Source organism: Octopus bimaculoides, chromosome 8 (assembly GCF_046866305.1).
Source record: "Octopus bimaculoides isolate indiv1 chromosome 8, ASM4686630v1, whole genome shotgun sequence".
In the NCBI taxonomy this organism is placed as follows: domain Eukaryota; kingdom Metazoa; phylum Mollusca; class Cephalopoda; order Octopoda; family Octopodidae; genus Octopus; species Octopus bimaculoides.
The window spans coordinates 60,495,275-60,519,261 of NC_142935.1; the positions used below are offsets into that span (position 1 = coordinate 60,495,275).

The 23,987-nt window shown below is 38.0% G+C and overlaps 1 protein-coding gene across 5 annotated transcripts in view; it reads right to left on the reverse strand.

Annotated features, from left to right (window-relative positions):
* The window catches only part of LOC149134423 (neprilysin-2-like), a 332,072-nt gene that overhangs the window by 82,859 nt on the left and 225,226 nt on the right, over nt 1-23,987 (reverse strand). For all 5 annotated transcript variants that reach the window (XM_089356560.1, XM_089356561.1, XM_089356563.1 and 2 more), the window contains 2 exons: nt 19,870-19,947; nt 19,385-19,476 (listed from right to left, as the gene is read on the reverse strand). In XM_089356560.1, coding sequence (XP_089212686.1) covers nt 19,385-19,476; nt 19,870-19,947 — 170 coding nt within the window. The remainder of the gene's footprint in view (nt 1-19,384; nt 19,477-19,869; nt 19,948-23,987) is intronic.

Genomic DNA, 23,987 nt, shown 5'->3' on the forward strand with positions numbered 1-23,987 from the left:
GAGGTGGTACTCTGGCTGGTGCCTTTGTTGCTGATGTTGTTGGTGGCCTGGCAACGGCTGGAGTCGATGTCACTGCTGTTGCTGCTGGTGGTGATGGTGTTGATGATTGAGTTATTTTCTGCTGTTTCTGTCTTCGCTACTGTTGTTGCTGCTGCTGCTGTACTGGAGGTGCGCCGATTCTGGTGTCGGTAGTATCGTCCGACGCACCTCCGGTCTTTGGGGCAGTCGTTTATCAGGTGCTGATCGCTTCCACAGAAGTAGCACCACGGCTGCTTGCCATTCACAGCTACGTGTAGTCTGGTGCCGTCGAGTCTAGTTTTGAATTTCATGTTTCTTGTTCAATTTGAACAAAGAGCTGCAAACGCTGACCCAACCAATTCTGCTGGTGCAAATTGAGCACCGCTAGTATTGTGACGGTGTCCTCTATGTCTAAGAGGACAAACGTCACCAGAAAGCATATATTTATTTCTGGGAGAACCTCTTCAATTGTCACTTTAGTTATGCGCCGAACCAGCTATGTCGGCACAAGCAGTGCTTCATCTGCTTTTCGGGGCACTGTGGAGTGCTGTTTTTCTTCTCACTCCGTTGCAAAACGTATTTTTACAGTACGGATGCGCCTTCCACGTGTCACCTAAGTCTTTTGGCTCCATATTAGTTTCAGTGTCAATTCCAGCTGTTGTTTGAGCAGCTCGTTCTACTCCTTTTTTTTTACGTTGTGGCATTTATATATTACAGTTCGTTTGTTTGTGTCTGTAATTAAGTCTTCGGGAGTGTTTAAGAGGACAGCACTTCCTCCTTCTTTACCAGCTCTTTCGCGACTATTATGTCTTCTAATGTGAGATTCATTTGTTCCTTTGTGTGTCCAGCGGTCGAGACGAAACAGCGCTTGTCTGGTTTGTTGTTGTCGTTTCTTTTTTTTCTGTTCCTTGTTCGGTGTTTATGTCTGTATTTTCGTGTTACTGTCTGTATTTGTGTCGTGACCGTTTTTAATATTTTTGTTGTGTATGTTCGTTCTGATACTGGTCCTGTCCATAGCGGAAATTCTTCGCAATATTGGCTGCTACGACAGCCACTGCCAATCCCCTGGACAGAGGAAGCCATCTTCTTTTCAACGAGAAACAACAAATGTTCTTTTTTTCTTTTTTGTTCTATAGGGCTATAAGCTCAAAATTCGCTCTTAAAAGGGGGAACTCTTAATGAAAGAAACCCCTTCTGCACACCAGAAGCTATTCAGTAAACAGAAGCAGTTAAACAAAACAATCATCAACCTTCATTAACACACAACAAAAATTCTAACTTTCAGAGCAATCAAAACACGTCTAACAAAGGCGAGGTATAACAACAATAATAATAATAATAATAATAATAATAATAATAATAATAATAATAATAATAATAATAATAATAATAATAATAATAATTATTATTATTATTATTATTATTATTATTATTATTATTATTATTATTATTATTATTATTATAGCAGTGAATAACAGACATGATGGCATGTACGAGCAAGCTCCGTGCTCAGCTGGATTACATATGTCTTGATTGGCATACAGGATTTAAGAAACAGCATAAATATAAAAGAAAATTGTTTCTTAATGTAAATCATTTCAGGACGCCGAAATATCTTTCCTCATATATGAAACATAGCTTCTGTCGGGCACGTTGTCACATAGATAAGTGTGTGAAATGCAAACAACACACGGAGATGAGATTTGCCTGTACAAGAGTTGAAGCAATACGCGAGAATGCGATCTCGCTACAGAGAAAAAAGCTCTGAGTGCAAATAATAATCGTACATTCTCATATCTACACAAATGCACATAAATATAATGTTTATATGATTCACATATGCAACCGTACATTTCGTCTATAAAAAATAACACACAGTGTTTAAACAAATTAAACGAGACGAATAATTATAACAATAAATATAAAATGCAACACGTCACATTTTAAACATTGAGAAAAAAAATGTAAGCCCAGTAATTAAACAATAAAGGAGATCTTTTGTCTATGTGCTTGAAACGGTCGCGGTACGAATACAAAAATAGCATACAACCAGAGACGGGGCTCTGCAAATAAGTTAACTCTAGATAGAGAGTTCCCTCGTGTAATGTCACTGCCCAAGCGAAAAACAAAACCAAAAGAGAACGATGGACATATGACGACTAAATGGAAATGCTCTATGTAATCTACACTGCAAATCTATACCCGGAAACCCAGGGATAACAAGAAAAATATACCAAATATGGAGAAGAAATACTGATAGAAAGGTAAATAGCTCAGAGAATACTCTTACGAATGTCCGGCGATATATCCTGCGAGAGGGGAAAGTGCCCCAAACCAAAATAGACAAACTAATACATAAAATACATACGGAAAATAAAACGAAACACTTCATAACACAAAACAATCGGTTACAATCAGGCAAAAACAACACACATTATATCTTCAAAAACGCATAAGACACCACAAAAGAAGTAACAGAACACAACATAGGTAACATTGCAAACAGCTAAAAACAGGCTAAACCAAAGGACAGAGACGAACCGATTGAAGAAATAACGGAAGTAGAACTAAACATCACACAGTCGATAAATATGGACCAGCGTAAACGTTTCCCGAGTCTGCAGAAAAAATAAACAGCTTTATGAACGGATAAATAGACACGAGGATCCTTACGAGTAATAATGATAATATCTAAAGATATACTAGATATCAACAAACTAAATGACCGAACAACTGTAACTGAAACTGAACTTGACACTTACCAAGAAATAAAATCCCAGCCAAATCTCAAACCCGAAAATGAATACAGTGGATGCTGGACTCGACATAGACACAGAAATTAGAGAGAATTATACCACAACAGCCCATACAAACATTTAGGAATAGAAGAATCAGCTAAAATACAACACAGAAATGAAAGAAAAAACTTAGGAGTGAGTATCACAGAAGAGTTAGACTAATATTAAACACTGAACTTAATGCTAAAAATAAGATAATAGGGATAAACACGCAAGTCATACCAGTCATAAGTAACAGCTTTAACATAATAAACTGGAATATAAGAGAATTGGGAAACCTAGATAGAAACCCCCCAGAAATACTAACAGCGTGCCGAGATCACCACTCCAAAGCAGAAGTAGACAGAATATATCTACTCCGCCCAAAAGGAGGCCGTGGCCTGAAACAGATAGAAAACTACTACGAAATAAGAAAAGTTGCACTAGCAATGTATTTAGAAACAAAGAGGAGAAGACTACTACATGCAGTAAAGCAACATGAGAAAAACAAAATGCTTTTCTCTATACACAAGGAGACAACAAAATACAAAACAAAAGCAAACTACACTGACACAGTGACCTAAGATGACAACATAGCAGAAATGATCGGAAAGGCAAAAAACAACATGAAAATTGAATTCTGAAAGATACTGAAGAAGAAAGGGACAAAAATTTGCTTCATGTCCAGTACTCTACAAGGTTTGATTGAGAGGAAATGAGCCTAAGTAAAAACCAACAATGACTCAAAAGCTCTGGATTAAAAGCTGAAACGGAAGGACTGATTATCGCTGCAATGCCGGACCAATGCCTGACTAGAAACAATTATAAAAAGAATAATGAAAACTGGCATCAACACAAAATGCAGAATGTGCAGCCGACACAGAGAGACAGTTGGCCACATCATGTCGGGCTACCCAGTCCTTGCCAAGTCTGAATATGTATACAGACACGACAAAGTAAACAGGTATATCCACTGAACAACATGCCAACATTACAACATGAATACTGACAATAGGGGATATATGCATGAGCCAAGAAAGGTACAAGACAACCATAAGGCTACAATCATCTGGGATATGCAGGTACCAAGCGACAAAGAAATAAAAGCAATTCGCCCATACATAATATTCAAGGAATGGGAAAAACCATTTGCTTACTGATAGACATTGCAGCATCTTCTGATCAAAATATTTTCAAAAACGAAGTAGAGAAATTGTCGAAGTACGAAGACCACAAAATTGAAGTAATCGAAATATGGCGCACGAAGGTAAAAACAATACCAATAATAATTTGGAACACTGGGCATGACAAAAACCATATGAACAAAAATGTAGAAGCTATACCTGGATCTTGAAAACTACACATTTTCCAAAAAATACACCTGCTAGGAACAGCCCACATCCTACGCAAGACACTTTCAATCCAATAATAGAACCTTAACAAAACAACCCGGAAATACAAGACACACTATAAAGCATTTACCTAGTGAAATAAACTCCCACCAGCAATCCAGAAAAAAACTAAATCATTACACAATCAACATATAATACAAGCAGTAACACAACAAAAGAGAGCACCACACCTCAAGGAAAAAGAACTAGCAAAATACAGTACCGGGAACAGTTTGCACACTCACAACAGCAGAAAAGCGCACTCAAAGTTGCACGCACCCCAGCAACACAAAAGTGTAGCAGGGAATGCAGTAGAAATTTGCCTCAATCTACCAAATATTGCAGTTATATAATAATAATAATAATAATAATAATAATAATAATAATAATAATAATAATAATAATAATAATAATAATAATAATAATAATAATAATAATAAGACTACACCGGGGATGTTTAACATGTGAGAACGATAAATCACTGCTCCGAAATTTATCCAAAAACATCGGAGATAAAGACATCGCATGGAGCCAAAAAATAGCTGACTATAACCGAGTAAGTAATACTCATTGAAATTTATTTCTATTTTTCCAAATATAATGATGTATTTTAACTTGATACCTCCACTACCCGCACAGCGATCGTAAACACACGTGTTACATCAAAATCAGACCATCTCCAAACCCAAACATCATGTACAAAAAAATTACAAACAGATTAAATAACACTGGTATTATTCCACCCAAGAATAACAACCGAGAAGTGCGTACTGTAAGCTTATTACGCAAAAAGTACGAAGATCTGAACGTGTAAAACAATCTGACAACAGAATTGAACGAACCGGACCCTACACGCTTATTTCACAGCAGTGCTCTACCCCAAAAACGAAAACGCAACAACACATACATATGAAATATGGAATAAAAATTATGTACATAAAGACCTCGATAAAACAATGAACCTTAACAAACTAGCTAACATAAGAAGATATATTGTAAAAGCAAAACAAATATCAGAAATAGAAATAGAACAATTGAAAGGAAAAATACATCAGGAAAATCTACATAGTAGTCACACAGCAATGCCAAATAATAATATACACACTGAGATAGCAGAACACGAGGACAAACGTAACATTTACGGCAAAAACGAAGTAAACAAAAAACAACAAACCCAGACCGTAGAGATGTATAATAGTGTACAAAAAGCACCAATCCAGAACACCACAGACAAACATATGAATGAAAAGGAAAGCAAAACAAATCTAAAGCCTGGGAATAACGAAGGGAAACCTAATGATTACGACACTATGACAATGAGAATAACCAAAGAACTGAAAACCACAGATCTTAGAATGGACCACAAATTATATCTCCCAAAAATCAAAATAGACAATAAAACAACATCAATAATAAATAGCATAAACCTGGCCGTCGCGGAACTTAGAACCACAGAAACAACAGGCAATATCACTGAGCTAAATGACATAATATATGTGGATAAATAACATCCAGAACAAAATTTAAAAAAAGAGAAAAGATTTATCGATTCTCAACGAAATTAGTGGACAATCAACACAACTAAGTAACAAGAAGAAAACAAAAATACTGTACAAATACAGCATTACAGAAAAAGACTTACCTGAGGCAAAAGAAAAACTAAAGCAAGACATCCTTGCCAAAGCACAAAGGATCCGCCGGTATGAGAAACGCCAACGTTTCTTTGAACAAAACAAACAGTTCAAATCCAGCCCAAAAAAACTCTACCAAGAACTGGGTAAAAAATAAAATAGACATTACTGCAGCACCAACAACAGAAGAACTGGAAGAATTCTGGAAACAAATATGGTCGGTGAAGCAACAACCCCAGAAAAGGACTATTAAAACAACGAACGTAGCACCTGAGCAACTCTGGGCCCCTATAACAACTGAAGAGGTCACCCAGACACTGCAAAGACTAAGCAACTGGAAGGCACCTGAACACGACAAGATCCCCAACTTCTGGTTAAAACACCTGCCAGGAATGCATGAAAAGCTGGCAGAAAACTTTAACAACATACTAGCAGAGCCAGAGACAATGCCTGAAAGGCTCACGAAAGGGAAAACCATCTTAATCCCCAAATCCACGGAAACGGAGAAACCACAAAACTATAGACCTATAACCTGTCTCCCTACGATCTACAAAGCTTTTACTGCAATAATATCGCAGAGATTGAGTAAGCACCTGGAAAATAACAACCTGTTGCCAGAAGAGCAGAAGGGATGCTGCAAGGGCTCATACGGCTGTAAAGACCAATTATTGATCAATAAAGCCATAACTGAAGACAGCCGCAGAAAGAAGAAAGGCCTCAGTATGGCCTGGGTGGACTACCAAAAGGCTTTCGACAGTGTTCTCCACACGTGGATTCTGGAAACACTAGCTATAAACAAGGTGGCACCAATTATTATAAAATACATAAGGCACTCAATGAACAAATGGCAGACAGTGCTACAGCTCCAAACAAAAGAGGGACTTGTGAAAACGAAAGCCATCCCCATTAGAAGAGGAATATTCCATGGAGACACGCTCTCTCCACTCCCCTTCTGCCTGGCACTCACACCTTTAACTGAATTGCTAAATAGAACTGGTTGCGGTTCCAAATGCTACGGAAAAACAGTAAGCCACCTTTTATATATGGATGACCTAAAATTATATGCTAAAAATGACAAAGAGCTAGAAACACTACTACAGATAGTACATGGCTTTACCAAGGAAATAGATATGAAATTCGGATTAGACAAATGTGCCAAAGCAACCCTGAAAAGAGGAAAATTAGTTAAAAGTAGCAATATAACACTAGATAAAGCCAATGAAATAAGAGAACGAGACGAAAGCCAACCATACAAATATTTAGGTGTCAGTGAACTAGATAGGGTACAACATACACAAATGAAAGAAAAAATAAAGAAAGAGTACTATAGACGAGTTAGATCAATACTAAAAACAGAGCTCAATGCTAAAAACAAGATAATAGGTATCAACACTTTAGCTGTCCCAGTTATAAGCTACAGCTACAACATCCTTAACTGGACACTAAACGAACTATCTAAAATAGACAGGAAAACAAGAAAAATAATGACAGGATATAGGATGCACCACCCAAAATCTGACATAGAAAGGCTATATATACAACACACAGAAGGTGGCAGCGGTCTTATACAGCTGGAAAACTATTATAAAATAACCATCATAGGACTGCAAAAATACCTACTCCAGAAGCAAGGAAAACTAATACAAATAGTCACAAAACACGAGCAAAACAAAAAACTGTTTTCAATATTTAAGGAAGCTAACAAATACAAACAAGAAATCAATCTACCTAACAAATACGAAGAAGAAGAAGAAGAAGAAGAAGAAGAAGAAGAAGAAGAAGAAGAAGAAGAAGAAGAAGAAGAAGAAGAAGAAGAAGAAGAAGAAGAAGAAGAAGAAGAAGAAGAAGAAGAAGAAGAAGAAGAAGAAGAAGAAGAAGAAGAAGAAGCTCAGGACTCAAAGCAGAGACTGAAGGATTTTTAATTGCTGCACAAGATCAAAGCCTCCCCACTAGAAATTACCAAAAACATATAATGAAAAGAAACATAACAAGTAACTGTAGAATATGTGGAGATGGACAAGAAACAATAAATCATATTATCTCTGGCTGCCCAGTCCTGGCTAAGAAGGAATATAGTCACAGACACGACAGAGCTGAGACCTATATACACTGGAAGCTATGCCAACACTATGGAATAACAACAGAAAAAAGATGGTATAAACACACGCCAGAAATGGTCACAGAACACGAGAAATCAACCATACTCTGGGATATGCCAATACACACAGATAGAGAAATTAAGGCCAATAGACCAGATATAGTTATCAAAGATCATGAAGAAAATATGCTTTCTAATTGATGTATCAATACCAGCAGATGACAACGTTTCTCTAAAAGAAATGGAAAAACTTTCAAAATACAAAGACCTGGAAATAGAGGTAACTCGAATGTGGAGTCTAAAAACAGAAACAATTCCTATCATAGTAGGTGCATTAGGTATAATAAAAAAAATATTCGGACAAATACATAACAAAAACACCATGACTTACAAATATATATAACATACAGAAAATTGCACTACTGTGCACTGCACACATCCTACGCAAAACACTTTCAATACAGTAACCATAAGATCACCACAGCAAACCACAGCACATACCCAAGGCGCACAGAGCTGCGCTCGGCAGTGAAGTGAAAGCACGTTATAAAAATAAAACTACTGAACAATAATAATAATAATTCAGCACCGGGCTGAATAACAACATGGATGTGCTACACCGGGCTCCCTATGCATAAACAAATCTAATCCAATAACATCGATGGAATTAGGCAAAAGAACCGCTGGAAAATTTGAAGGAAGCAGTCTTTTAATGAAGATAATTTTTAAAAAATGAAATTTTACTGCCATACAAAGCACAGGTTCTCCTATAAACGATGTCTCAGTGAAACACGTGCGATCACACACGCAAAATCAACACCGGAAAGTTTACAAACTATACAAAAGAAATGAACAAAATAGTAAGTACATATATTGAATAATTACGCATACACTCGAACATCTACACAATGATATATACGTTTTGATACCCATAGAACTACACATGCATCTTAATGTTTACACAAATATGTGAAATTCACAGGACACACGCACACATACCACAACACGCATCACAAACGAAGCAAAAACAAAACTCTTTTGTTTTCTTCTTTATTTATTTTCATTTTGTGAACAAACACAGACAGAATGAACCATTCATAAGTTTAAAACGCCACAAAAAAAAATACACTATGCCCGGAGATAAATCTATCAACAAAAAAGTACAGACGAATACCGATCTGCTAGCCTTACGAAACTACGCTACGGGCAATGTTTACATGCTGAGAACTCGGTGACGGTGTTGCCTCAAGAAATTGACCCTAAAGAGAGAAATCCGTCCCCTAATGTCAACGCCAAAGCTCGTCATGCCTCAATGATAACAAAGCAGATTACAAACCAGATTGGTCATCGACCGAATCACAAAGGCCACGTACTCGATATAGATCTGTTAGCCTTAAGAAGCTACATCACGAGAGCTCGGAGACGGTGTTGTCTCAAAAAATTAACCCTAAACAGACAGATCCGTCCCCTAACGTCAACGTCGAATCTTGTTATGCCTCACTGTTAACAAGACAAAATACAAACCGAAATGGTCATCGACCGGGTTATAAAGGACCACGTACTCGAATGATGAGCCAGATTCGAGACGAGGAATCTGCTACTGGTTCAAATCTTCCCGACACACAGGAGCTGGAAGTACCCCACAACCGGAATATTCCAACAGATGGCCATCCATGCTCATCCCCAAACAACCAAAAGAAAAAGAATGAAAAATGGTCTAGGGAAGATAATAAAGAAGTTCTTACGGCCTTATACCATACTATATATTTCCCCACAAATAAATCGAATACTGTACAAACCTACTTAAACTGGAGACAGAAACACCTTGAAGTAAGACCCTACATAGACAGTAACAAACTTGCCAGCGTCAGAAGAAACATTATGAAAAAAATATTAGTAACTGAAGTAGAGATTGACCAAATTAAACAAGCAGTAAGGGATAAACAGAATGAAACTGCAGCTAAAGAAGATACTACAGACGAAATAATAATAAACCAGCCCAAGGCTGATGAAAATACAGTAATGATTGAAAGAGTTAATGTAACTGATAGGCAAAGTGAAATACTTTCTGAGCCAACCATAAACACTAAGGCAGGTGAAAATCAAATAGATGAAGAAAGTCATACAGAAATCGACGCAACAGAACTACATGATCTAAAAAATCAAATCATAATCGAATGGCTGCAAATTAAAGAAACCAGTATGAATGAACCCGACACTCTCCCAAAAATTCGCAATTCTAGCCAAAACCTGAAAATAATTGGTAAAATCCGCCTTGCACTTAAGGATATAATCTCAGCTAATGATGTTGATATTACAGATCTCAACCATCTGTAATATGCATCCACAAAACTCTCAACGGTTCTATGTGGTGAAAAGATTAGAAAACAACAACACTCCCACAAAAAGCCTTCTTGGCAAGAGCGCATTCAACACCAAAATTAGTTACTTAGATCTGATATAAAATGTTTGAAAAACCTTAAATTTGACAAGAGTATCAAACCTACAAAGACCCAAAAACTAAAGAAAAAATATAATATGAAAACCATAGTTGACATTGATGCCACCATAGAAACCATCAAGCAAAAGTTATGTGCTAAAGCTGCCCGTATAGCAGGGTGTGAAAAGCGTGTTAGATTCTTCAGAGATAATAACATGTTCAAAAATAACCCCCAAAATTTCTACAGGAAGATAGGGAAAACACCAGTAACAATAAAGTCTGTCCCATCAAAAGAAGAAGTACAGGAATTTTTGAATAAAATCTGGGCAGAAGATAAAACACACAATGAAAAGGCCTCTTGAATTGATAGAATATCTACAGACTTAGACTCCTTAGAGGAGCAAAAGTGGGAGGGGGTCAAGGTAGAAGATATAAGATCTGCTCTCAGGAGGTCAAGCAAATGGAAGGCTCCAGGAAAGGATAAAATTCCTAACTTCTGGTTGAATGCCTTCCCAGAGAGCCATGAACTGCTAACAAAACTTTACAACGATGTTTTGCAAAATCCTAGATTGATGCCCTCTTGGCTAGTTAATGGTTTAACATTCCTGCTTCCAAAAAATGAGGAAACAAACGAACCAAGAAATTATCGACCCATAACCTGCTTAACAACAATGTATAAGACACTAACATCCGTCCTAACTGAATATAGCTATAGTTTTTTTTTAATAGAAAGTAGCATATTCCCTAATCAGCAAAAAGGATGTAAACGTGGATCTTATGGTTGTAAAGATCAGCTACTCATCAATAAGATGATCTTAGAAGATTGTCACAGGCGACAAAAAAACTTATCAATAGCCTGGATAGACTATAAAAAGGCCTTTGGTAGCCTACCACAGCTAGATTAGGAAATTTCTGGAAATGTATAAAATAGCTCCTACTTTATAATCTGTAAGTATGAGATGATGGAGAACCACACTGACGTTGAACAATGACAATGAATTTCTAAATGCTGGAGATGTAAGAATGTCATGTGATATTTTCCAGGGAGACTCACTATCACAATTCCTCTTCTGTCTAGCCTTAATACCTCTCTCAAAATTGCTCAATGATGCACAGTATGGTTATAAAATATTTGATAAAAATATAAATCATCTCATTTATATGGATGATTTAAGCTCTTTGCAAAAAATTACCAACAATATCGTTAACTGGTCAATTACTGAAATATGTAATGTTGACAGAAAAATACGAAAACTGTTGACAATGCATAGAATGCACCACCATACGGCAGATATAGAACGTCTTTATCTGCTAAGAAGAGAGGGAGGCCGTGGACCTCTACTGCTGGCATTAACAATGAAGGTAGCCACAATTGGCCTAGACACCTATCTGAAAAACTCTGAGGATTGGAAGCTAAAACCTGTCTCAAAACATGAAAGCCAGAAAGCATCGTACTCAGTAACAAAACAGGCAAAGAAATATCTAAGTGAATTCCAATTACAACAAATTCAAGAATTAGACGAACTAGAAACATCCACAGAAAATGCTAAGCGAGTGAAAACCCGTGCTAAAATTGCTGCCTAAGATATTATGACTGATAAATGGCATGGAAAACCTCTCAATGGCAAATACCCAAAGAGAGCGAATAATGCAGATGTTGACAAAGCCCTTACCCATCAATGGCTAATGGCCTCTGGCTTGAAATCAGAAACAAAGGGGTTTATCATAGCAGCCTAAGATCAATGCCTACCTACAAAGAACTACCAGGCCAACATATTAAAGAACGGCAGCTCCCCATTATGTCGTATATGCCAACAACAAAATGAGACCATCGATCATGTTGTCTCCATGTGCAGTTTGCTTTCGCCTACAGAGTATCTCAACAGGCATGATAGAGCTGCACAATATATTCACTGGGTAATTTGCAAAAACCTGGACTTGCCCTATAATAAAAACTGGTGGGAACACAAACCATCCCCAGTACTTGAAAATGATCACATCGCACTCCTCTGGAACTTCACTATTCAAACTGACAGAAAGATAGACGCAAATAGGCCAGACATCATACTGAAAGACTTCAGATAAAAGTCATGCCTCCTCATTGATATGACTGTCCCAATCGATATAAACGTATGTGTTAAAACCTACCAAAAACTGAGCAAATATAAGGATCTTGAAATAGAAATTAGCAAAATGTGGAACCTGAAGACTAAAACAATACCTATTGTCATAGGTGCCCTGGGAATGACAGCGAAACGGGCTGATTACTACCAAGATCAGATTCCAGGAAACCCCCAAATGGCTGAAGTTCAAAAGATAGTGCTCATGGGAACTGCCCATATCCTACGTAAAATACTGTCTATGTGATCTCAAATTTTAAAACATTATCTAGAACAACACTGTACAAATTCAAATATATGGTACCCTAGGCATAACACCTACATGAACTTCTAACTTGTTGTCTCTTGAGGTCTCTGGGTGAGACTTGGATCCAACTTGTACAAATGCAAAGCAAAAGTCAAACATAAAATAATAATAATAATAATATGCTCCGATACAGTACCAGGCAGTGGCTCGCATGGCTTCTGATCTTAATTGATCGGAAGTGTTATCATGTACATTGTTTTGTCTTGATATAAAAGATGGACTACAGCAAATATTCTGCTTAATACCACAGATTTTCTTGTCAGTTGTTTGACCTTAACCAGTTGAGCATGTCCCTTGGTGGCTGATGATATGTGCATCTCTGATCATGAGCAGAAGTAGTGGCGTAGCATCATAGCCATGTGTTGAGAGGAATTCTTTGGGGTTTGAATAATTCACCTTTGGAAACATGGATGTTTTGCTCAACATCCTTAAACAAACCTTTTCAGGAACCTTTTGAGCGGGATGGGCTACTCAACCTGAAGAAAATTTTAACTGGTCCCCACCTGAGAGGTCATGCGCTGTTTATCTTGATATGAGATCACCATATTGTGGACATATGGTTGAGATGCATGTGCCTGGTGTACCCTTATCAGACGAGTAGTCAAGATGGATATATTGGGTTTCGTATATTTTACCCCAGTGTCTCTTTGATGGCATGCACTGCTCTCTCACCCAATAATAATAATAATAATAATAATAATAATAATAATAATAATAATAATAATAATAATAATAATAATAATAATAATAATAATAATAATAATAATAATTTTCATATTATCTCTGGGCAGCCAGAGATAATATGAAACAATAAATCATATTATCTCTGGCTGCCCAGTCCTGGCTAAGAAGGAATATATTCACAGACACGACAGAGCTGGGACCTATATACACTGGAAGCTATGCCAACACTATGGAATAACAACAGAAAAAAGATGGTATAATCACACGCCAGAAAAGGTCACGGAAAACGAGAAATCAACCATACTCTGGGATATGCCAATACACACAGATAGAGAAATTAAGGCAAATAGACCAGATATAGTTGTCAAAGATCATGAAGAAAAAAAAGATGATAATAATAAACACTATGTACAAATCCAAATACATGGTACCTTAGGCATAACACCTACATGACCTTCTAACTTGTTTTCTCTTGAGGTCTCTGGGTGTGACTTGGATCCAACTTGTACAAATGGAAAACAAAAGTCAAACAAAATAATAATAATTATAATACTTTCAGGACAAATGTTATGTGATAAACTCATTAACGCTTGGTTGAAAATCGTAACGGAAAATTTTCCAGAAATTCCAATACAACCAACCATTTTTTCTCATACGGAATTTCTAACATACAATGCACACCGCACACTGTTTATCCATCACACCAGGAACAATCATTTTGTTTTATCAACAAAGTTTTTTTGAGATGTTTATATTTATGACAGTTTGAATTTACCAGTTTCGCAGGAACTAATGGCACAAATAACAACCTTGTATTCACCACAAACAAACATTATTCCTACAATTCATCAAGTTCATATCATCAATCCCCAAGTTGGCGCATATGATTGTGGCCTTTTTGCCCTAGCGTATGCATTTGAACTGGTCATTGAAAACGCTCCAGAGAAATTTCTATTTGATCAGTCAAAAATGCGAGCACATTTAAGATTTTGCCTCGAAAACAATAAATTTGTTCCTTTCCCGAAAGTAAAGGTTTTTCAAATGTCTACTAATACCACAGACGTCACTCACTTTCTATCATCCACCCAGAAATGGATTACCCCTAGAAAGACGAGTAAAAATTGTAACGTCTCACATGACCATTCAGAACAAATTTTGTCACCGAATAGGTTCCGCGTTTTAAGTGAAGATTACGAGCAACACCCAAAAGGTAGTCAGGAATCTAAAGAAAAAAGACTCTGAAAACCACTTGCCTGAGAAAAAACATCACATTAGAGAATAAGTCGGTTATAAATTTATCCAAATTAAAACTTTCGCCCGACAACGTCTCAGTCTTAGAGCTTGGACTGAGTTTTTGCCCGAGCACTAAAAATTTCGACAAGAATAAACTAGCTATTTCAGTTTGTCCGCCGCCACAAGCTGAAATAATATTTGTTTGAGAAAACTGGTAACGAGACGGCAGAAAACCCCATATTTCCTAAAAATAATGATGATGATCGAATCTGGCATAATTGGATTGAAAAGAATCCCAATTGGTATCCAGATAAAGTTCGGGAGGGACGTTCACAAGCACTACTAGAATTTCTTGAATCTTGTCAGGCAGGCATTAGAGAAAGCCTTAAAACAAGTGGAAAGAAATCCTGGAATAACCTCACAAATTCCCAACGTTACGTACTCCGACGTCTAGCTAATGACGATTCTATTGTTATTAAGATGGCGGATAAGGGAGGCGCTATCGTCATTATGGACAAAAGTGAGTATATTTCGGCTCGTGAAGAAGTTTTAAATGACAAAACTTCATATGAAGAATTACCTGTCGATCCAAACCCCAATTACAGAGAGGAACTTGACAAAATAATTTTGGAAATGGAGGAAAACAATTTCGTTAGTAAGTCTGAATCTAGGATTTTAAGGTCTGAAAAAACACCTGTATTTTATGGTCTCCCTAAAATACACAAAAAGTTCGAAAAATTTCCTCCAATGCGCCCAATTTGCAGCGGATATGAATGCTGTACGGCCAAAATTTCGGAATGGCTGGATGGCTTTCTACTCCCCGTCGCAAAACGATCAAGTTCCTATATTTGGGACACTTTTGATTTTGTATCTAAAATCAATAACTTTTTTAAGCGCCGAGGCCGTGTTGAGAACTGTTTTTTTGGTAACCATGGATGTTTCCTCCTTATATCCTAATATTGACCACAATGAAGGGGTAGAAGCATGCATGGATGCCTTTGAAAAGCGGTCAAATAAAAGTGTTCCAACAAATTTGCTCTGTAGATTATTGAGGTTTGTGTTAGAAAGTAACACAATGCAGTTTAGACAAAGATTCTACCATCAGACGAAGTTACTGAGAAAAAGTTACTGAAGACATTCAAATCCTTTCATGGTCATGAACCAATACTCTGGTTACGGTTCATTGACGACGAATTTTTTGTCTGGGAAGGATCACAGGATAGCTTAATGAACTTCTTGCGTTTCTGTGATTGTTTTGCTAGAAACTGTGGCTTTAAGTCCAACATAAAATTTACGTCTAGTTTTTCAAAAACTAGCGTTGAATTTTTGGACACACAAGTCAAGTTTTCTGGAGGCAGAATAGTGACAGAGTTATTTTGCAAGCCAACGTTATCCCACATATATCTCCACCGCCGCTCCGATTATCCACATCATCTTATTCGGTCAAATCCGAAATCCCAATTTTTGAGGATAAAACGGATTACATAAGGGATTACTGGAAAGATGCAAATGCTTTTGTATGTCATTATGTCAAACGAGGTTATAGTGAATCAAGTTTAAAGGAAATAGCAAGTGAAATAGCTAAGATTAGCAAAGATAGTCAAACCTATACACCTAATCTTAGCAAACAAAATACAACAGATTACAGAATTCCTTTAGTGATTAACTGGCACCGACGTTTCGCTGGCATTTCAAAAGTGTTGCATGAAAGTTACCAACATGTGGCGAAAAAATATCCCAGTTTCAAACAGATATTTCCTCAGCCGCCCCTTGTAGCCTTTCGACGGAATAAGAACATAAAAGAATTATTGACCTCTATATCTGACTCCAAGAAAACGAACATTGGAGTATCTACACGCTGTACCTTAAAGAACAGCCGCAAGAGAGGTAAGCCCTGTTCATTGTGCAACAACATGAGTGAAGGGAATACCATCAAAGATCATAATAGAAATGTTATGATTTATACAGAAGGGGGAACCTGCAAAGATTCCCATTTACTGTACGGTGCAGAATGCACGAAACATAACTTGATTTATGTTGGTTGTACAACGGAACAATTAAACAAAAGGTTTAATGGGCACAGATTCGACGTCAGGCACAAGAACAGTAGTTCAACAGAACTTGTTGAACATTTCGTTTCAAGCGGCTGCAATTTTGAAGAAGATTTGAAAGTGCACCTTCTCAAAAAATATCCTGAACGTACCCCACTTTCACTTCTCAGAATGTATGAGGAGAAATATGTTTGCGGGTTATTGACATCACGCCCTGGAGGAATGAATAAGATGACAGGAGAATATCATCAAATTTATACAAAACTGTTTGATTGAATATTCTTCTTTCTCTCTTTTTCTTTTCTTTTTCTGTCGTCTTCTTTTTCTTTCTTTCTTTCTGCTTATTAAAACACTGACAAAAGCTGATGATGTCATTCTATCAACGTATGGATGCTGGTTACTCACGTTCATAGTTTACGTTTGGTTTCTGAAATTTTGAATTTTCAATCACCTTTTGGTTTGAACTTGAGAAAGACAGACGTTCTGTCGAAATATTGTTAAAAAAATAAAACATCTAAAATCTCACTCTTCGTCTTGACTATTTGCCTTCGTGAAGAGTTACGTCAATCCTTTTTTTTAAATATAATAATAATAATGATAATAATATTAGTAATAATAACAATAACAATAACAATAACAATAACAACAACAACAACAACAATAATAATAATAATAATAATTAATAATAATAATAATAATAATTAATAATAATAATAATAATAATTAATAATAAGAAGAAGAAGAATAAGAATAATAATTAATAATAATAAATAATAATAATAATAATAATAATAATAATAATAATAATAATAATAATAATAATAATAATAATAAGCACTAATACCATTCTCAAGTGAACTGAATAGAACAGGGTATGGCGACAAAATTGACAACAGGAAAATAAGCCATCTATTTTATATGGATGATTTAAAGCTATATGGCAAAGATGATGAAGAGCTTGAAGGACTATTACATACTGTGAAAGGATTCAGTGATGATATCGGGATGGAGTTTGGCCTTGAAAAGTGTGCCAAAGCCACTTTTAAGAAAGAGAAACTGGTAAAGTCAAGTTCAATAGAATTAGATGTCCAAACAGTAATAAAAGAACTTGAGCAGGAACAAACCTATAGATACCTAGGAATAAATGAAGGCTCTGGTATCCAGCATGCAAGCATGAAAGAGAAGGTTAGGAAGGAATGTTATAGAAGAGTTCGAGCAGTTCTGAAGTCTGAGCTGAATGCATATGATAAGGTGTTAGCCATAAATTCCTTAGCAGTCCCAGTTGTTCTTTATAGCTTCAATGTGCTTAACTGGAATACCAGTGAAATAGTCAAAATTGATAGAAAAATCCGCAAGCTACTGACTTGTAATAAGATGCACCACCCAAAGGCAGATGTGGATCGTCTTTACCTTCCCAGAGCTCAGGGAGGTCGAGGCTTGATCCAGCTTGAACTTACGTACAAAACCACCTCAATCGGACTGGCCAAATACCTTGAAACAACCAACGATTGGATGCTGAAAGACCGAAAAAGCTTCACTCTATTCTGAAAGAGAGCAAAAAATTAATTGCAAAGACAAAATCACATGGGAACAGCTAGCAGATGGGAACAGAAACCTCTGCATGGCAAGTATGTGGCTCGTAGCAAACAAGCTGATGTCGACCAGAAACGCACGCATCAGTGGTTACGAAGTTCAGGGCTAAAAGCAGAGAGTGAAGGTTTCATATTGGCTGCTCAAGACCAAAGCTTATTAACCAAAAACTACTAAGCCAATGTGATAAAAAATGGAGCTGACCCAAAATGCCGATTCTGTAACGATGCGATTGAAACTATAGACCACCTAATCTCAGGGTGTAGAGTCTTAGCACCTGTAGAATATAAATCAAGACATGACAGAGTTGGCCAGTATTTACACTGGGCAATATGTCGGTATTATAAAATCAAAACCGCTGACAAATGGTATAAACACCATCCTGAAGCTGTGACTGAGGGAGAAAATGTATCGATTCTCTGGTACTTCCCCGTACATACCGACAAGACTATAAAAGATAATAAACCGGATATTATTATAAAAGATCAGACGAAGAAGACGTGTTTATTAATTGACATGAGTATTCCTTCTGATCATAATATAGCGGCGAAAGAATTTGACAAGATCAGTAAATATAAAGACTTACTAATAGAAATTGAAAAAATGTGGCACCTCAAGGCGACTACCATACCAGTGATTGTAGGATCTTTAGGAATGATAAAAAAAAGGTACTGAAACCTATTTGAAAATGATACCAGGCTTACCATCACTAAAGGAAGTGCAAAAAATCGTGCTAGCTGGAACGACTGATGTACTGAGAAGAGCATTATCGCTGTGAAAACAACATCCATTCATGAATTTTTTTTCTTAAATACATGTTTTACCTGTGAATTTGCGTGTGTAAACTAGGAATGCATACAACGAGTTTCTCTGCCCTAGGTGAACGGAAAACACTCGACGAGAAATGGAAGAAAATTTGAAGACAGAAGAAAAAAAAAACAACATAATAATAATAATAATAATAATAATAATAATAATAATAATAATAATAATAATAATAATAATTTAAAGAATGAAAAATGCAATATTTGTTAAATAACTTACAAATTATTCTTCAACATGTCCGAAGTCATTAATTGTGAATGTCTTTTCTTTAAAGCAAAAACATTTTCGAAAAAATTGTCTGTGAGATGTAGCTGAAATATAAAGATTATTATGTATGCTTAGCGGTATAAATTCATACAGTGAAACAAGAGAGTCTGTTTATTAAATTCAGTTGATATTTAATTTGTCATGAAAGTGAAATTATTCTTATCATCAAGATTATTCAATTATATGATGCTTACATTTTACATTTTTCTTTCAAATACATAAAATACAAGGAAAAATTTATATTAATGAATAAATAAATAATATGTATAGTGACTGCGTTGAATTGATTAACACCGACTTTATGTACAAATGGTAACATGTAATACTGAAATTCAAACCAAAGAATATCTTACAGATTAATTTATGCATAAAATATTCGGTTCATATTTAAATATGTGAAACAAATGACGAATACAACATAATAAAAATTGGCTTACATTTTCATATCTTTTAATCAATACAGCTTTTGCGTGATCTGAATGTTGGGAACCTACATGGACTTTCTTGCTCAGTTTCTGAAGAATAATGTCATAATCAAAATATTACGGTTGAAAAAGCAATATAAGAAAACACACTGTGAAATATATACACATACAGACGTTCACACACGCGCGCGCGAACTCGCATGAACACAAGTATTAACAAAGTGACGCACACATACGCAAACAATACATTACACTTCATATTTCGAGCGAGTACATAGTATATTCTACAGTGCGTATAACTATCTGTCTCTATAGGGCTACCTATATATTTCACAATCTTCTGTTTACTATTCATACATATTGTGCATATAAAGCGCTTTTCCGCAACACTTCACCTCCATCTAATGAGGAGAACTGCTTCACCAACCTGGGCTGCCGACCATCCCAGTGTACGCCAGCTCCTGGCCACTTCTAAGGAGTCGATCTATTTGCGAGCGTCTACCAGCGCGCTGTGGACCGATTTGACTATTCCAGGCGTCCCCGACATCAGAACATCTCCCCAGGTGAACCCTCGCCTCTTCGATGTCTCCGACGCAGCAGAAAAACCAGCCGACAAGGGCGGAACTGTGGTGGTCTGGCACGTGGACCTCTATAAGATGGAAGCTCTCCGCCAACTTCAAGACATCTCCGTTTACTGCTCTTTGCCCTCCAACCCCACGCCTAGCTACCAACAGACTGTGGCCTCCAATATCTATGACCTCATCTCCTCCTCCCGTCTCCCCACCGCCTCCAACCTCATTATCCGCACCCCACGCACCTACACAATTTACTTCCTGCCTAAAATCAACAAACCTAACAACCCTGGACTCCCCACCATCTATACCTGCAACTGCCCCACGGAATTCATCTCCAAATATCTTGACAGTGCCCTTGCCCCCTCCTGGTGGCTTCTCTCCCCTTTCACATCCATGACACTAATTATGTCCTTCGTTTGTTCAACTCTTTCTCCTTCCCTCCTGGCCCCTCTAAACATCTCTTGACATCAAAAGCCTATATACAGTGACCCCACACCACGAAGGGCTTCTTGCACTCAAACACTAATTTGAACTTCGACCTAACCCCCAACCTCACATATCCACACTTATTCGTCTTGCCGAACTTGTTCTCTCCCATAACTGCTTCTCGTTCGCCGGTGATTTTTACCAACAGTTCTCGAGAGTGGCCATTGGAACGAGAATGGGCTCCAACTATGCGAACCTGTTCATTGGCTATGCTGAAGCCCAAATTTTCTCAAGATTCACTAATTCCACTCCAGAACTATACGGTCGCTATATTCACGATTGTATCCGTGCGATGTCGCTCTTCCGCGAACAACTAGACTCCTTCCTCTCTTTTGTCAAATTTTTCCATCCTGCCCTCTAATTCGCCTGCGTTATTTCCAACACTTCCGGCATTTCGGTCAGCATTCATCACTCCTCTCTCACCACCTCCATCCACTACAAACACACCGACTCACACTCATACCTCAACTTCTCCCTCTCCCACCCTAAACACACCAAGTTCTCCATCCCCTATTTCCAATTCCTCCGTCTGCGCAGGCTCTACAGTGACAACCATGACTTTGAGACTTAGTCTCAACTCATGGCTCGACAATTCATCCTTCATAGATATCCTCTCACCACTATCCACACTACCTTTGCCAGAGCACTTCCATCGACCGTGCATCTGCTCTCTCTTTCCGCACCCGCCCCGCCGTCACCCGTCTCCCGTATCCCCTCACGTACCACCCCCTCCATCCTACCTCTCCAACGCACCGTTCTGTGAGCCTTTCGGCGACTCCAGTCCGACCCCTCCACTTATCTTCCCTAACCTCGTCCCAATTCGGATCGTTCCCAGGCTCCCGCCCACGCTTCCGCACCTACACCTGCTTCTTCAACACCACCATCCTCACAGGCACCCGTCATCAACGATATCATATCACTGACTCCTTCACCTGCACTTTTTGTAACGTCACCTACTGAATCACCTGCTCTCTCTGTCCTCTGTACATCGGTCAAACAGGACGCCGCTTGGCTGAGCAGTTCGCAGAACACCTCCGTGTCATCAGACTCGGCAACGACACCCCCGTCTCGTGCAATTTGCGCTCTATCGGTCATTCTTCAGAACACTTGTCGGTGTTCGGATTGTTCTTGCACAGAGGTCATCCGGACACCCGTCTTCGCCGTGAACAAGAATGAATTTTCTCTCTTCGTTCCATTGCGCCACATGGGCTCAAATCCCTCCCCATTTGATCTAACTCCCCTACTCTCTCCTCTCTTCCTTGCACACCTACTTACTTTCTTTACTACCACCCACATCTCCTCTCCTCTCTTGCTCTGACATCTACTTCCTCTTTTCAATTCTACCCACTGTCTCCCTTCCACCGTCTCCCATTATCATCACCCCTCCATTGTTACCCCACACCTACACATCCTAACCCAACCATCCCTATACATCCTATCCCATGCCCACCTCACACATTCCACTTTCACATACGACACCCCACCCAACACCCCACTCTATCAAGCTCCATCCTTACACCACATCTTCACCCCCAACCCACACCCCATATTTGTATGCCCTCACCCTCGCATCCCTAACATCCCAACACAACGGACACCACACCAAACACCATCTCGCCAACCACACACCATCACACCACAACACAATATACCACACATCACCTTACCACTACACTGCATCGCGTCACCATGCTCACACTAGCATTGTCCTCTTCACAGCACCCACCACACACCACATACCATCATCACGCCATCCACCATTACAAAAAAACCACACACACTAGCACTGACCACTTCCAAGCAACCACGCTCTCATACACACACCTACACATGCACACACCTACTCGTCAAGTTCACCAGACCCTATCAACACGCACACACACGCTCTCACAAACACACTCACGCGCAAATTCGTTTTGGGATCACCACTACTTTATTATCTCCCTTCTTCATAGCTCTCCTCTCTGACAACCTCTGTTCCGCTATCACCATGAATGGTCGCTAGCCACCAAAGTTTTTTCTTTTATTATTGTCTGTTTATTTTCTCGTGTTCCTTTCTGTTGAAGAGCGTAGAATTTCTCACCTACTCGACGTTAAATTAATACCAAAGTTTTGCTGTTTACACACCCGTCTTCGTCTTTTTGTAAAGTCCAAATTTATATATATATATATATATATATATATATATATATATATAGATAGATAGATAGATAGATAGATAGATAGAAATATAAATAGATAGATATGAGATAAATAGCATTATTATTTACAGGATTTTAAAACTCGGCACCGTAAAGCAAAACTATTCGCATATATATATATATATATATATATATATATATATATATATATATATATATATATATATATATATATAAAGGGAAATTACTGTGTGGTTGACCGTCATTAAGACAAAAGAGATAATAGACCTCTAAGTAAGGGAAGGGGGTAAAAGTAAGGGAGTAGAAAAGTCTATAGGTTCGCGTAAGCGCACCAATCCGTACATTCAGCTGTATTTATATACTAAACCACTCACGCTTTAAGCACACACATGCTCACCAACATACTCGCTAAAAACTATACATATATGTAAACACACACATGGTCACCCACATACTCGCCAAAAACTTTCTTTAACGGTCATTTTTTCACAGGAAGTTTTAATAGCTGGATAACTGAAGAGATGTTGCCGTGGGCTCCAACTCCGTTATCCGAAACTCGGAGTTTTATCATGGCTATCGAATAAGTTCACATATTTTTACGAGAGGCTGCGTGCCCTGAAGCTTTTCCTAGACCAACGCCCCAACCCACAACCCGACACCTCCACACTCATTCGTCTGGCCGAACTTGTCCTATCTCTCAACTGCTTCTCGTTCGCGGGAGATATCTACCAGCTTCTCGGGAGTGGCCATGGGGACGAGAATGAGCCCCAACTACACGAACTTGTTCGTTGGTTATGTTGAGGCCCAAATATTCTCCAGTTTCACTGGTCCTACTCCCGAACTATACGGTCGTTATATCGACGACTGTATCGGTGCCACCTCACTCTCCCGCGAACATCTTGACTCG